This window comes from Gossypium hirsutum, chromosome A10 (genome assembly GCF_007990345.1).
Source record: "Gossypium hirsutum isolate 1008001.06 chromosome A10, Gossypium_hirsutum_v2.1, whole genome shotgun sequence".
NCBI lineage: Eukaryota > Viridiplantae > Streptophyta > Magnoliopsida > Malvales > Malvaceae > Gossypium > Gossypium hirsutum.
Window position 1 is genome coordinate 115,299,781 of NC_053433.1, and position 16,534 is coordinate 115,316,314.

Below are 16,534 nucleotides of genomic sequence, written 5' to 3' on the forward strand. Positions count from 1 at the left end.
GGATTTACTCAACTCTTGCTTCAACTTCTCAATTCTAGAAGCATTTTGACCAACAATAAGCATATCATCAACATGGAGCAAAATAATTATAAAATTATCACCAGAGAACCTCTTAACAAACACACAATAATCAGATGTAGTCTTCTTGTAGCCTTGCCCCATAACAGACTCAAACTTCTTGTACTATTGCCTTGGAGCTTGCTTCAAACCATACAAGCTCTTCTTCAATCTGCACACATAGTCCTCTTTCCCTTGTGCAACAAACCCATCTGGCTGCTCCATGTAAAGCTCTTCTTCCAAGTCACCATGAAGAAAAGCAGTTTTCACATCCATTTGTTCAACCTCTAAGTCATAACAAGCTACCAAACTGAATATAGTTCTGATAGAGGACATCCTCACAACTGGAGAAAATATTTCTTCAAAATCAACCCCCTTTTTCTGAGTATAACCATTGACGACCAATCTAGCCTTGTATCGTGGAGATGAAGACTTTTCTTCTTGCTTTAACCTGTAAATCCATAGATTCTTCAAAGCTCTTTTGATCTTAGGCAGTTTCACCAACTCAAAAGGTATGGTTCTCATGCAAGGATGAACATCTTTCATCGCTTCAACCCACTGATCTTTGTATTCACTCTCCATAGCCTCTTCATAACATTCAGTTTCTCCCCCGTCAGTCAAAAGAACATATTCATCAGAAGAATACCTGACAGAAGATCGTCGATCCCTGGAAGTCCTTCAAAGTGGAGCTGCTGGTAGAGCTATAGGTGCTTGTTGTTGATCATTCACAACATCATCCATGGGAGTATCAATGTCACCTATATCCTGATAGTTATCACTAATATCACCATGCACATTATCCTGGATAGGATCTGATGAAGCGTTTAGGGGAACCGGATTCACATCAATCAAGTCACCACTATCTTGTGAATCCACTTTCTCCATTTTATCAATGTCATCAATGGTCTGATCCTCAATGAAGACAACATTTCTGCTTCTCACGAGTTTCTTCTGAACTGGATCATAGAGTCTATAACCAAACTCACCATTTAGACCATAACTAATAAAAATGCATTGTCGAGTCTTGGCATTCAACTTGGATCTTTCATCCTTTGGAACATGAAAAAATGCTTTACAACCGAACACACGTAGATGATCATATGACACGTCTTTACTAAACCAAACTCTATCTGGCACGTCACCTCGCAAAGGAACACTAGGAGACAGATTTATCACATGTGTCACTGTATTCAAAGCTCCTGCTCAAAACGATCTTGGCAACTTTGCATCTGACAACAAACATCTGACTCTCTCAATCAATGTTCGGTTCATTCTTTCAGCTAACCCATTTAATTGTGGAGTCTTTGGTGGTGTTCTCTGATGTCTGATTCCCCGTCGTAGACAATACTCATTAAACGACCCTGTTATTCGTCACCATTATCAGTACGAATGCACTTTAACTTCTTCCCTTTTACTCTTTCAACTGATGCTTGAAACTGTTTAAACACCTCAAAGACTTGATTTTTAGACTTCAAAGTGTAAACTCACAGCTTTCTTGAACAGTCATCAATGAAAATCACAAAATAAAGTACACCACCGTGTGACCTTACTTTTATCGGACCACAAACATCTGAATGGACCAACTCTAGCAACTCTGATCTTCTATGAGGAGGACGGCTTCTAAATGAAACTCTTCTTTACTTTCCTACTAGAAAATGAGCACAATTCTTCAGTGTAGCATTCTTCAAACCCCGAAAGTTGATTCTTCCTTGCTAAACAGTTAAGCCCCTTCTCTTTCATGTGACTGAGTTGTTTATGCCACAATTCAGCTGAGCTGTCATTCACTATCACATTCACCGTCTCTCGAGAAGTCAAAGCTTGCATCAAGTATAAACTTGAGCTATTCTTTCCTCGAGTCACAACCAAGGAGCCTTTAGTCAGCTTCCACTGCCCCTCACTGAAGGTGTTACAGAATCCCTCATTATCAAGCTTTCCTGCAGAAATCAAATTCAAACGGATATCCGGTGCATGTCTGACATCCTTGAGAGTTAACTTTGTTCCATTGTTACTCACCAAGCTAACATCTCCCATACCAATAACCGAAACCAAACTGTCATTACCCATCTTCAATACCCCAAAATCACCATGAGTATAAGATGTGAAGAAATCCTTTCTCGACGTGACATGAAGTGATGCACCAGTATCAATCACCCAACTAGTCTTGTCGCATGCTAGGTTGACCAAATTCTCATCACAAATAACCAAAAGATCTTCACGAGTAACAGTAGCAACACGCTCGAATTTTTCATCATTATTCCGATCGTGTTTATCACCACCACCTTTGTTCTCTTTCTTCCACTTGAAGCAATATTTTTTGATATGGCCTTTCTTACCACAATGATGACACTCAAAATTCTTGTATCTTGATCTTGACTTGCTTCAGCTTTTATCTCTACCCTTTTTATCTTTGTCTCTGTTCCTCTCCCTGTTTTCGATAACCAACACCTCGGACTGTGATGTAGAACTTGAGATCTTCTTCTAACCTCTTCATTCAACACACCACTCTTAGCCAAATCCAAAGTAATAATACCCTATGGGGTAGAATTAATGAGCGAGACCCGAAAGGTCTCCCAAGAGTCTGGTAGAGTAGCAAGTAACCAAAGTCCTAAAATCTCGTCATCAAATTTGACATCCATACCAAGCAACTGATTCATCACACTCTGAAATTCACTAACATTGTCAGTTATAGACGTTTCTTCTTTGTATTTCAACGCCATCATTTTCTTCAGCAAAAACAACTTGTTATTGCCCGACCTCGAAGCATACAAGCTTTCAAGCTTCTCCCACAATGTTCGAGCATGTGTCTCCTAATCAATGTGGTTGTAAAAATTTTCTTCCACAAATTGCTGAATAAAGCCACACACTTGTTGATGCTCAAATTCCCATTCTTCATCACTTTTCGAATCGGGTTTTTGAGTAGCAAAGACTGGAAGATGCAAAGCCTTCACAAACAACAAGTCCTTCATTTTATTCCGCCAAAGTTAATAATTTGTGCCATTCAACATAATCATCTTGCTCGTATTGATTTCCACAATTATCTGACACAATAACCGAGCTCTGATACCAGTTTGTTGGGTAGAAATCAAACAATCGAAACAAAGCAATGCACAATCGGTGTTCTTTCTCTCCCTATAACTCCTGTAAAAAATTATGGCAAGCACAATAGCACAAAATATGTTATCTAACAACCTTAATCAACCACAATCAACCAATACAACCACAAAAAAATAAACAGAGACACTGATATTTTTACGTGGAAAACCCCTCTAAATCAAGGGTAAAAATCACGGGACTGTAGAGTCTGATAAAAAACTCCACTGTCACCAAATGTTCAACTACAAGATCACAATATCAAGCCTACAACAAGCATTCAACTCCAACAAGGCTAACAATATGTAATCTTTAGCAAAAGAGAGAAAAATAGGAGAACATCACCAAAAATACAGCTGCTGAAAAACGAGTATTTCAAACGCTACAAGGCTCGGATAAAAAATCCGACCGTACAAAGTCAAGAACACCTTATCACCTAGCTACTGTCTAAAAATCAGCTCAATCGAACCACAGATGGACCTTCGATCGAAGAGTTGATCACTACTGCACCAAACTTAAAAAATTGATTTCTCCTTTGTTTTTTTTTTGACAAGCTTCAATCTCTCTATTTTTTAAAATTTGATTTTTGGCTCTCAATAAATGGCTGCCCACATCCACACCTAAAAGCTAAAAAGAATGGCTTTTTGTCAAATCCAAAAAAGGTAATAAATATATGATAGAAGCTTTCCTTTTTGTAATCAAACAAAAGAAATAAACAACCCCTTTTAAGTTGGGTTGACAGGTGTAAGGGTTCCCCACATAGTGGGGCCCACACCCAACACTTTCAATCGATTTCTAATAATTCTATCAAAGTTGATCAATCCCCACCGTTGATTACAAGAAACTCTATCAAAGTTGATTTCTGGATGTGTTTTGAGATTAATCATCAATCGATTTCTAACAGTTCTCCACATTGGTAAAAGAAATTAGTAGGTATTTAATCGGTACTGTTCAAGGAAAGAAATCATATGTTGGCTTGAGCAAATTTTTTTATATCCTTAATATTCGTTTTACAATTCATATTTAGGGTTTGTACTTATCTATCTCGAAATGTTAGTCTTCAATGTTAGCTTAAGAAATATAGCAAAGTATGAACCGTATATGAATTTATGTTAGTCTGTAGTTGTTGGTATAGATGTGCAAAAGGTTAATTGAGTCGATTTTTTTAATTTAATCAACTTAACCTATCATTATATAAAATAATTGAACCGACCAATTTATATAGTATAAATTGATATAGCTGAATCAATGTAACATTAATTAATTTATCTAGTTATCAATTCAACCTGATTTAAATCAATCAATTTGATTATAAAATTTAATAACTCATAATTTACTCATAATTTACTAACATAATCAAATAAACTAACCATGCAACCATTTAACCAATTCAGCTAAGTTGATTTTAGCCGACTTAGGTGTGGCTGTGCTTAATATTTATTAAATTCAGTGTTGGTCGATACTATGAAAATTATGATTTCCTAATCTAATAATTTACAATCAATTCCTAACCTTAGACATTGTGTATTTTTTTTTCAGTTAATTAATTATAAGAAAAGGCGTTGGGATCACCCAACCCATACACATCCTATATGCATTTACAAATTCCATTTCACCAACATCACAATTGACAATTATGACAAGTTCAATATTTCAATTCATCATTCACTACAGTGTCATTTTTCATTCATAAACCTTAATCAAGTTATAAACATGACTCAGCCATATAACAACCCCAAATTTAACATGACATTACTAATTTCATGTGCATGCTTACATGAAATTGGGTATGGAGGATGGAGGAGTTTTGTAAGAGAAAGTGACAATTTAAGTCTACACCGAAAGTCATTACTACACAAAGTAGGCAACAATATCATTGAAACCGGGTAAACTGAGATGATAATTTATAATTCCATCAAAACTGAGCAACCAGGATGATAAGTTATTGCAGTAAAGGTCATCATCACGGATGACAAGTGAACGGCCATTGTCATCGAAAAATCCGGGATGGTTAGTTATTAACATGTGTTTTGGAGTGTCGATCGATGCTCGAGGGTAGATAAGATGGGTGGGTGAGAACTAAAAATTAAAATCGCATGGCATCATGAACATAATCTTTACATGCATTGATTTATTGAAAGCTCTTTACATTATGCTTAATTTGCTATGATGCTACTGTTTGAACAATTATATATAATCGTTCAAAAATTAGACTCACCCTGAGTTGTCATAAGCTCACCTCCCCTTTTCCTTACCTTATAGATAACACAGAAAATTAGGACTCAGAATGGCATTGGAGGAACATCAGACTAGCAACTCTTGTTTCTTTCATTATTATTTAAAAGTTTCATTAAAGTTTTCCCAAATCCTTTTTTTTTGTTTATTTATTTATAGGTTTGTAATTACTAATTGTCGAAACCATATTTATATTTAAATTTAAAAAAAAACGTGGATCGACTTTTTGAAAACCAAATAAGGAGTCACCACCAATCTATTGTTTCGGTGTGATTGGATCACCTTAATAAAATATTTTACTCCATTTAAACCAATTTTGGCCTACGTAAATTTGAGAAAACAGGTTCGGGAGTCGGTTACGCATGAGGAAGGATTAGCACCCTCACTACGCCCAAAATTGGTACCAACTTGGTTAAATACTGTCCTTATGTCTAAGATTTAAAAATGTTTTTGAAATGTGATTCCTTTGAAAACATTTGAATGGTTCAAGTTGGTTATCAAAATTCTCTTGTTTCAGAGGAATATAGCATCACATCCAGCACGATAGGACACGATCCTTTATACCCTCGAAAACACGATAAATTTCGACTTCCAAAAGTTCATATGTTGTAAATTACAAAAGGATGCCCAATTATTTAGTCCAACGAAAAACCGAAACCCAGCACGGTAGGGCATGATTCCTCAAATTTCCTAACATTGAACATTGCCTCGTTTTAGAAAACACCAGTGAAATTCCAAAGGAATATTCGATTATTTTGAACAAACGAGAAATCAAAACCCAGCACGATAGGACACTATTCCCCGAATTTCCAAACATCGAATATTGCCTTGTTTTAATATTTTGAAAAAACACGAGTAAAATTTTAAAGGAATATTCGATTATTCTGAACAAACGGGAAATCGGAACCCAGCACGATAGGGCACTATTCCCCGATCTTCCAAACATCGAATATTGCCTTTGTTTTAATGAATCTTCAAATAAACAATCGTAGAACTAGCTCAAAACGCATTAATTCAACTTGAAATGAAACGGAATACTTAGTTTTTGAAAAAAGGGTTGAAAATTATAAAGCAACATTTCGTAAACCAAAAGAAAAAATAAAAGCATGGGATAATATATGTATGCATAAAATACAATGATGTATGAATGAAGGTAATATATATATTTTAATCGGCTAACAAAATGAACACGTTAAGTATAACTAATCTAAAAAATAATAATCAAATTACAATAATGCATGGAGAATAATTGATATGATAATATAAAAACGAAAATAATATGCCACAATAACATACATAGCCTAATACATTACAATCGATGCAAAACATCCAAAACAATATAATAATTAAAAAAAAACTATGGTATAAGACAAATTTAAAATAATGATGAACATGTAATATACATAATATATGAATTGATGAATTTAAAAAAACTAGAGATATATATATGCGCAATTATTAGAACATATATTATAGAATATTGAATATTTTCAAAACGGATAATATACAAAGTAATGAAGAATATTGGTTTAAAATTGACAATTTACATGTAATAAATGGAAATTTAAATTATATAAAATATATAAAAGGAATAAAAATGTAAAACATAATTTTTAAAACACAATAGACTTATAAATCATATATGTGTATATATATAAATAAATTGAGAAATAATTGCTTGTCATGGAAATATATATACAAGATTAAATTATTTTTTACTATATACATACAAATATATATATAAAAGTATTTGAATGCGATACTAACATAATATGATATGAAGAAGAATTTCGAAACAATAGTTTTATAAGCACAAAAATGAACCTTAAAACCATATTTTTACCATTAAAAATAATCCTTGCACAAATATACCCAAACAATACTTAAACAAGACATTATGTAAATAATTAAAATAATATGATATAAAAATAAATTTCAAAATAGTGATTCTATGCAACAAAAATGAAATTATTAAAACGGTTTAAAGCACCAAAAAAAAACTAAAAAAAATTCTAAAATTACAATGAATAAAAACTCAATTAATATGATACATATACAAGTATATATAAAATATTTAAACAAGGCATTATACAAAATGTTAACATAATATGCCAAAAGAACTTCAAAATAATTACACAAATTAAAACCAAGCAAAAATATTAAAACGAATCCACACATAAAAAATCGAATGAATCTCAAAATGATAAGTTATATCGAATAGGAAACTAAATTAAAACTGAATCAAAATAAAAAGGGCTAATTTATAAATAAAATATGCCAATGGAGTCAAAAAGGATCAGCGTGCCACATAAGCGAATGCTCCGGGACTAAAGAAGTAAATAATCTAGGTCCCAAAATGCTGTGTTTAGGCGCGGACCGTATTGCAAACACGTGCAAAATTACAGGAAAAATTAAAGAAAAATAAATAAAACAAACACCATGCGACTGAATGACCGCGCAAAGGGAGAGGGCCTAGCGCGGAATTAACCCTTTCAAACAAAAAAGGCGGATCCATCCTACCCATCGGGTCAACACGCGGATCCTCCCCCTTTTGGACGGCGTCGTTTCATATGCTTCATAAGACAAAATTAAAAAAAAACCGTAAGTCAACTATTAGCCATTTGAAAAGGAACTCAACAAGTCCCAAAGCTCTCCCTTTCCCCTCTCATACCGCCGAACTCTAATCCCCTTTCGTGCAAACACCAATCCTGGGTTTCATCGGCGTTAACGCCTCCACCTCCACCATGGTACTTGACCCAAGTCACGGAAAAACGAGAGGACACCTCCTTTCCCCTCTCATACCGCCGAACTCTAATCCCCTTTCGTGCAAACACCGATCCTGGGTTTCATCGGCGTTAACGCCTCCACCTCCGCCATGGTACTTGACCCAAGTCACGGAAAAACGAGAGGACACCTCCTTTGGTTCGATATCCAAGTCCGAAAATGGTCTCTGACGATCGAAACCGCCAGTAAGTATCCCCAAAATCTCTTTTTTGTTTGTTTTCAACGAAAAATCTTAAAAGCAAAATGAAAAAAAAAATAGATAGACTATGAATCGAAAATCACCTTCTAATTTTGGTTGCTTTTGTATTCAATATGCGTTTTTTTATGCTTGTGTAACCTTACAAAAATAGAATCTCTTGGCTTTATAGCCGAAGAGATAGAAAAAATAAAAACAAATGAAAAAATACAATATTTGTTTTTTTTATTTTGCTGTTCGTTCGTCCTTTTTGCAGGTACGGGGTGTGCGTGGCGCGAGCACAGGGGTTGTGTGCTGGCGTACGGAGGCGCGGGCGTGGCTGCTGGAGAGTACGGAGGCGTTAAAGGCTAGCTGCGGCGCAAGCATTAGGTTTAGGGCTAGGTTTTTCTGAAAACCTTAGTATTCTGGGTCTTTCGAGCCTGTTCTTGTAGTTGGGCTATCGTGTTTGGGCCTCTGGGTTCATTGGGCTTGGTGTATTAGTTGGACCTGTAAACTGGTTTAATTTTGGTTTTTTTTAAATTGTTTATTTTTAGTGCCGGGCCCGGGCTAAAATTGGGCATTACACTAATTATTTCTTGTTTTTATATCTTAGGTTTGAGATTGTTTAGCTTATTAATTTTAAGCATGACACTTAGTTAGTACTTTGGTAATTGCATGCTATTTGGTTTAGAAAACTATTATTCTTAATAATGTTTTCCGCTACTTTGCAAAATACTTAAAGATTAGATAAGTCTTTTTAAAACCTTAGCCGTTTTTCAAAACTTCACATTAATAATATTGTAATTGGATTACTAAGTAAAGTTGATTTGATTAAAGTTATTTTCTTAAAAACTAAAGAGTGGATTTCATACAATTTAACCCAAGCAAAAGAATGGCTTTCTTGGATCACTTCAGTGATCAATGTAATGCCTTTGACTTAGCCGAAGCTCTTAGGTCGGGTCGGGGGTGTTACACTATCAATTTGAAAGTGAATAACAAATGACAATTAAACATGGTGTTAATATTTTCCGTCAATTGTAATTAATTTTGATTAGTAAATTAATAAATTTAGCTCTTCATATTTATATATTTTGTATAAATGTTGATAGAATTTGTAAATATTATGGACTAAATTTGTTAAACCAGAACCAGATTAATAAAATGTGTAAACTTAAAGGACTAAGTTTGTTATTATACATTAACATTGTGATTAATTGTGTTTCTCACTTTTAAAATTAACAGGAATTAAATTATTTTAATTTTTTTTAAGAGAGAACAATTTGCTTAATATCAAAATTGAAAGGGGCCAAAAAGTTGTTTTTTACCTAACAAAAAATCATACATCCTATTATACACCAATTTGTCATTTTAAGGCAAAGGACAAATTAAATGTTTTGGCAAAGGAATCTTGTACGTCGTGATTTGGATTTTCCCTTTCACAATTTTCCTAACAACCAAACAGAAATCTAGCAAATTCTCATAAATATATTTGCAATCTAAAGTCATTATTTGTCAAAAAGTACTTTCAACACCATTCCAGTATTTCATAAATAAATCTTCACCGTACAAAAAAAAGAAAAAAAATCTACTCGAAGTGTTGAGTGGTAAACGTTTTGTGTTCGATCTTCAGTTAGAGCAGTTTCAGGTTTGATCTTTAGACAATTCTTACTTCGTAATAGAGTTGAGCGAAAAATCAAGAAACTGAAAACCGAATAGAACTGTGATGTTTAGATGATTTTTGAAATACAAGTTTAAAAACCACAATTGCTTGAACTAAATTGAACGGTATTCTATTTTGTATTTAATTATAACTAATTTTAATTTGTTATGATATAAAAATAAAAATTTTATATTTAAAATAGTAAAATAAATTAAATTTTCTATATAATTTTTTTTTCAAAAAATACTATATTAGAGCTATATATTAAGTTTTAATTACTTAAAAAATTAACTTTCTTAAGAGAAATATTTATGAAAAATAAAGTTTACCTAATAATATTAAAAAGCAATAAAATAAAGTTTATTTTGTTAAAATAAGTCAAATAAACTCAAAATCCAAAATTAGATTAAAATATGCTATTAATCCCTATACTTATCCAAAATTTGAAATTTAATCATTGTACTTAAAAAGTTAAAAATTTCAACCTTCTATTTTTTTAATTTAAAAATTCTAGTCCAATCATTATTTTTCTTTGTAATTTCTATTAAAATTTCTCAACTTAACATATTTATTTTTTGTCAATCTATATAATGTTATATGAGGAAAGTCTAATCAATATGCTATGTTGACAAATTTTGGTGGAAAATATTAATAATATTGTTAATGGTTAGACTTAGTTTTTAAATAAAAAAAAAGTAAGAGCACTTACTTTTTAGCTTTTAAAGTACAATTACTTATTTTTTAGCTTTTAACTCCTAAAGTTAATAAAAAAAAAAAGAATCGAAGCAAATTGAATTATCATAGATAATTTAAAAAATCTAAAAACAGCAATTGAACTAAACCAAACTCACCCTAGTGTCACCCTATTATTAAAAAGAAGAAGATTCCACTCAAATAATACATGTTTCAGGCATGAAATGGTGACATTCAAAGGGTTTAATGAAGTCCTTAAGCCAAAACATATTTATATATATAGATACATTCAATTCGAATGCCAAATTACAAACGACAAACTGAAAATTGTTTAATAAAATTTTCTTGTAATCAACACTTTTCGGCAGAAAACAGCATGCTTCATACATTTCTAGAAGCCGGCCAATGGCCAGGGATGGATCCATTGACGAGCTTAACAATGCTTTCGTTTTGTTTCAGTAATTAATATAAACACTTATATTCATTGCATTGGTTATTTGCTAACCCAAGCTCGAAAACTCATCGATGGCAGTGATCCGGACGTGTTCTTCGACATGGCTTACGCTTGTCTGTTTCACGATTTGCTTCCTCGTCGGCTGCCATGGAGCTTCCGATTCGAATGAGAGACAGGCAAATAGATAAAGAAATCCGAGCTGATTTTGGTTGATTTCGGAACTCGAATTAGTTCTAATGTGTTTAATTGTTGTTGGATTGAACCAGGTTTACATTGTGTACATGGGTGACCTTCCGAAGGGTGATGTCTCCGTTTCGAATATTCATATCGGCATGCTCGAAGAAATCGTTCCCGGGTTTGTCGATTATTGTTTTGTTATTCTAAAATTTTGCGCCTTTTAATCGACTTCCGATTTGTTCATATTTAACGTAGGTTTATGAATTATTTATACAGTGTTGCATCGGATGTTTTGCTCTATAGCTACGGTAGGAGTTTCAATGGATTTGCAGCTAAGTTAACCCAAGACGAGGCAATTAAACTTAAAGGTAGATTAAGCACTATCTTTTTTGTAGTGTCTAATTATGGTTTTAGTCCCTCTATTACGCTTTCGACCACATGTTCAAACACCCAAAAGAAAAAATTCTGAAAAAATAAAAAAAATCTAGAAATTAATATAAACACAAATAAATAAAAATAAATAGATAAACATCAATTAAAAATTCTACATTCATTAAAACATTAACATTATCATTTCTAATTTGTAATTTGTAATTGAAGTATTGAACTACCAAAACAAACATTAATGATATAAATTCAAGTAAACAAGGGACAACTTGCATTTCCAAATACGTATATGTATGATAAATTAAATCATTGTCATTAATCCATTATCAAAGCTAATATATACATTAATTTTTATTTTTCTCTTATATATTAATATTGAATATAATAAATCAAATAAATAAAATATAAAATGCTTCCTCGTTTAATATATCACCATTTGCTGTTTGGTAAACTGAAAATTAAGTACTAAAAAATTCAGTGTTAAAAAATTAAGAGTTGAATTTGAATTATGAAAATTTTTTGGTATGCTTAATATAATTAGACTATCTGATAAATTTAAATATTAAATTATGAAAGTTTTTATATATTTGTATCCTTATAGTTTAAACATTTTAATGTTATTTTAAACACACTTTTATTCTTGAATAATATTTTATACATATTAAAAAATTCGAAACAAATTATATTCTTAATAAATATGAATATTATAAATAAAAAACTTATATATTAAATAGGAAATAATGTGAAATTCGAGTTTAATATCTTAAACAAAGTAATTAATTTAAATTGATTTGCTATTTCATCTCTTAAATTAATCATAAAATTTTGATCTTTCAATTTGAATATCAATGTTTAAAAAACTATTTAATGAAGAAGAGAATGAAAAAGTACATTTGGAACGTAAAATAATGTATATCTTTGTTGATTTCTAATTCAATCAGTTAAACTGATCAATCTAGTCTGATTCCAACAATATTAATAATGTTATCAGTTTCGACTAAAATTTCAGCATAACAAAAGGACTAAAACCACAATTAGATGTTTTTGGTAAATTATGGATATATTAAAAAGAAACTTTTGGGTAACTAATTTTTAAATTTTTTTTCCAGGAAAGGAAGGGGTTGTATCAGTGTTCCCTAGTCAAAAGAAGCAGCTCCATACATCAAGAACATGGGAATTTATGGGATTCAACAAAAAAATGAGAACATCAATCATTGAGAGTGATATCATTATTGGAATGCTTGACACTGGGGTTTGGCCCGAATCCGAAAGTTTTAACGACACTGGATTTGGTCCGATTCCGACCAAATGGAAGGGCACCTGCCAAAAATCGGCCAATTTCACTTGCAACAAGTACATAATCGAACTTAACATTATGGAAATTGTTCATTAGATCATGAAATATTGGCCTTTAACAAGGTTTTAATCTGTTTCAGAAAGATAATCGGAGCTCGATACTACCTGACCGATGGCGATAACGGTCCTGAAGATTTTATTTCTCCAAGAGACGCAGATGGTCATGGGACTCATACAACATCAACAGCTGCAGGTGGCTTAGTTAGCCAAGCCAGCTTATTCGGCATAGCCAAAGGAACGGTTCGTGGTGGGGTTCCGTCTGCACGTATCGCGGTGTATAAGATATGTTGGTCCTATGGTTGCTCCGATGAAGGCATTCTCGCTGCATTTGACGATGCAATAGCTGATGGTGTTGACATAATCTCTCTTTCGGTGGGGAGTTCCATTCCATTTGATTACTTTGAAGACTCGATCGCGATCGGCGCTTTTCATGCAATGAAGAAAGGGATCCTCACTTCGAACTCTGCCGGTAATGGCGGTCCGACTCCTGGATCCGTCGTGAATGTTTCACCTTGGTCACTAACTGTGGCAGCTAGTACGATAGATCGGAAGTTCGTTACGAAGGTGAAACTCGGTAACGGCCAAATTTACGAGGTAATTAGAGGGATATTCATAACTCAATTCATGTCTTGAATTGAATTACACTTAAAATTTTCTTCCTATAGGGTGCCACTATAAATACATTTGATCTCAAAGGAAAAATGTACCCTTTCATCTACGGTGGAGATGCTCCGAATTTGACCTTAGGCGTCGCATCTGAGTTTTCCAGGTATAGTGCAGACGATTTGGAATTAGTTCAGTGTCAGTGAGTGTACCTTGATTTTAACGAAATTTTGTTACAGGTATTGCTTTCCAGGGGCATTGAATGCAACATTAGTGAAAGGAAAGATCGTTTTTTGCGAGTACTTCACCGATTACGAAGGTGTATTAGAGGCCGGAGCCCTTGGTGCCGTGTTTCAAGATACAGGAAACAAGGATTTCCAATTCAGTTACCCTCTACCTTTTTCCACCTTGAATGTGAATGATGGAAGAATGATCATCAATTACTTGAATACAACAGAGTATTTTTCTATTTCCTTATATAATATTGGTTTAATCCTGATTTGGCCCCTCTAGTATGCTCAATTTAGGATATAATCATTATATAATTTGGTATAATCTGGTCTTTACTCATTGGTTGTTCTAAATAGTTAATCTAGTTAGAATGCTGACTTGAATTTTTCTTAAAAACTTCCGTTTTGATAAAAAAAAAATTCATGTCACGTTGGAAGGGTGCTTTTAAGAAAAGAAATCCATGTAGCATTTTAACTAGAACTGCAAAAGGTGAAAGTACCTAACAGCTCCCTCTATTATAGAGATTAGATCAAATTAGTCCCCTATTATGAGAAGAAATCAAATAAGGCTAAATTTTAACATAGTTAGTATTTACATGTCCTTTTTTAAATAGTAAATGGTAATTTTATTAATATTTCTTCTTATTTGATTGTTTTTAATAGCATTGAGACTAAATTAATTCATTTAATAGTAGAGGGACTAATATGATAAAGTCCCTATAATAGACGGATCTATCGGTAATTTCACCAATAGTAAACAGTCTTTAACTATTTGGACTAATTGATGCCATTATAAAAGTAGAAGATAAAATTATTGGAAATTAAAATATAGGGACTAAAAACTAAATTTGTGAATAGTAGAAGGACCAAAATCATAATTTGACATATAATATTCAATTATAAAGAGTTTAATCAATGGATTCATATAATTAATTTAGTTTAATTACTTTCATTTGTTTATTAGGAATCCAACAGCAACAATATTCAAGACCAGCCAAGACAATAATCAATTTGCCCCTTTTGTTGTTTCATTTTCATCTAGAGGCCCTAACCCTATAACAAAAGATGTACTCAAGGTAATGATGAAATGATATTTCACAATTTTTTCAGTTTACTTCCTTTCCAAGTTTCTAATTTTCTCAATCCGAGACCAGCCCGACCTCACTGCACCAGGGGTCGATATCTTGGCGGCGTGGTCAGAAGCATCCACCGTGACAGAAGATGATACCCGAAGAACTCGTTACAACATTATTTCGGGTACATCCATGTCTTGTCCGCATGCGACCGGGGCTGCTGCTTACGTTAAATCATTTCATCCAACATGGTCCCCTGCTGCCATTAGATCTGCTCTAATGACAACAGGTAATTAATTAAGCCTATTCGAGATCTGGGTTCCGGATTACGACATCTAACCATATTTCATCTACTCTTTTGCAGCTATTCCGATGACTTCTAACAACAACATCGAAGCTGAGCTTGCGTACGGGGCAGGTCACATAAACCCTTTACAAGCAACCGATCCCGGATTGGTATACGATGCAGGGGAGATCGATTATGTTAAATTCTTGTGTGGACAAGGATATACCATTGCAAACATTCAACTAATAAGTGGAAATAGTAGCAGTTGTTCCGAAGAAACGGATGGTACGGTGTGGGATCTAAACTATCCGTCGTTCGCATTATCCTCAACTCCTGGAAAATCAATCACTCGAGTCTTTCATAGGACAGTGACGAATGTCGGCTCAGCAGTGTCGAATTATAGGGCAGTAGTTAACTCTCCGCCAGGGCTCATAATCCAAGTTCAACCGAGCGTGCTTTCTTTCGAATATGTAGGTCAACAACAATCGTTCGTTGTGACTGTTGGAGCTGAACTTGGGAATTCGATGATCTCCGGTTCTTTGATTTGGGATGACGGAGTTCATCTAGTTAAGAGCCCCGTCGTCGCTTATGCTTCAATAATGCTATGATTATGAGATATTTAATGTTTTTATTAATGGCTCAATCTGTTTGTTTTTATGTTTTTATCAAATAATTTAATGAACACAGAACAATGAAATTGGTTTCATGTAGTTGAAAAATATGCAAGTGTTATGGATTAATAAATTAATTTAGTTCTTCATATTAATGTCATCCTACAGTACTTATTCTTTTATGTCCTTGTTATTGAAAAGATCTATAGACAGGATTGTATGAAATTATTGCATCACATCAAAATATATCATTTCTATTAAAATCAAGTACTCACATTTGTAAAAAATGAAAATCAAGTATTCACTAACTTAATTAGAGGTGTTTAAAAAAATTTTAAATTCAAGTCTGACGCGCGAAGTCCATTCAAATACCTATTTCATTATTAAAAAATAATAAAAATCAATTATTTAAATAATTTTATATTCTTTCATATATTTTTGTATAATTTAACCGATACTAAATTAACCCGGATTGTTAAATCAATTATAACTCGTTATTATTTGAGAGGATAGCTCTTTGACGAAGTACTCAAACAGAACTTGTAGACCACTGCCTTCTAAAATTCCACTTTCTTTTTATGGATTGATCTATGCTTTTTTTAAAAAAAATTAATTAAATGTCACCGATAGAGTAATTTTCCAATAATTAGGTGATTTATTGAG

The 16,534-nt window shown here is 33.0% G+C and overlaps 1 protein-coding gene and 1 long non-coding RNA gene across 2 annotated transcripts; both read left to right on the plus strand.

The window, feature by feature from the left end:
- The first annotated feature begins 7,626 nt into the window (after positions 1–7,626).
- LOC107936640 (uncharacterized) lies at positions 7,627–8,974 on the plus strand. Its single transcript, XR_001694453.2, has 2 exons — positions 7,627–8,351; positions 8,619–8,974. It is a non-coding gene; the product is annotated as an uncharacterized lncRNA (long non-coding RNA).
- Positions 8,975–11,211: 2,237 nt separating this feature from the next.
- LOC107936641 (cucumisin) lies at positions 11,212–16,021 on the plus strand. The gene is made up of 9 exons (XM_016869397.2): positions 11,212–11,503; positions 11,602–11,693; positions 12,822–13,065; positions 13,149–13,662; positions 13,734–13,837; positions 13,911–14,129; positions 14,866–14,977; positions 15,056–15,263; positions 15,339–16,021. Exons 1-9 carry the CDS (start codon positions 11,385–11,387, stop codon positions 15,866–15,868), a joined length of 2,142 nt encoding a protein of 713 aa, XP_016724886.1. The 5' UTR covers positions 11,212–11,384; the 3' UTR covers positions 15,869–16,021.
- Positions 16,022–16,534: the final 513 nt, after the last annotated feature.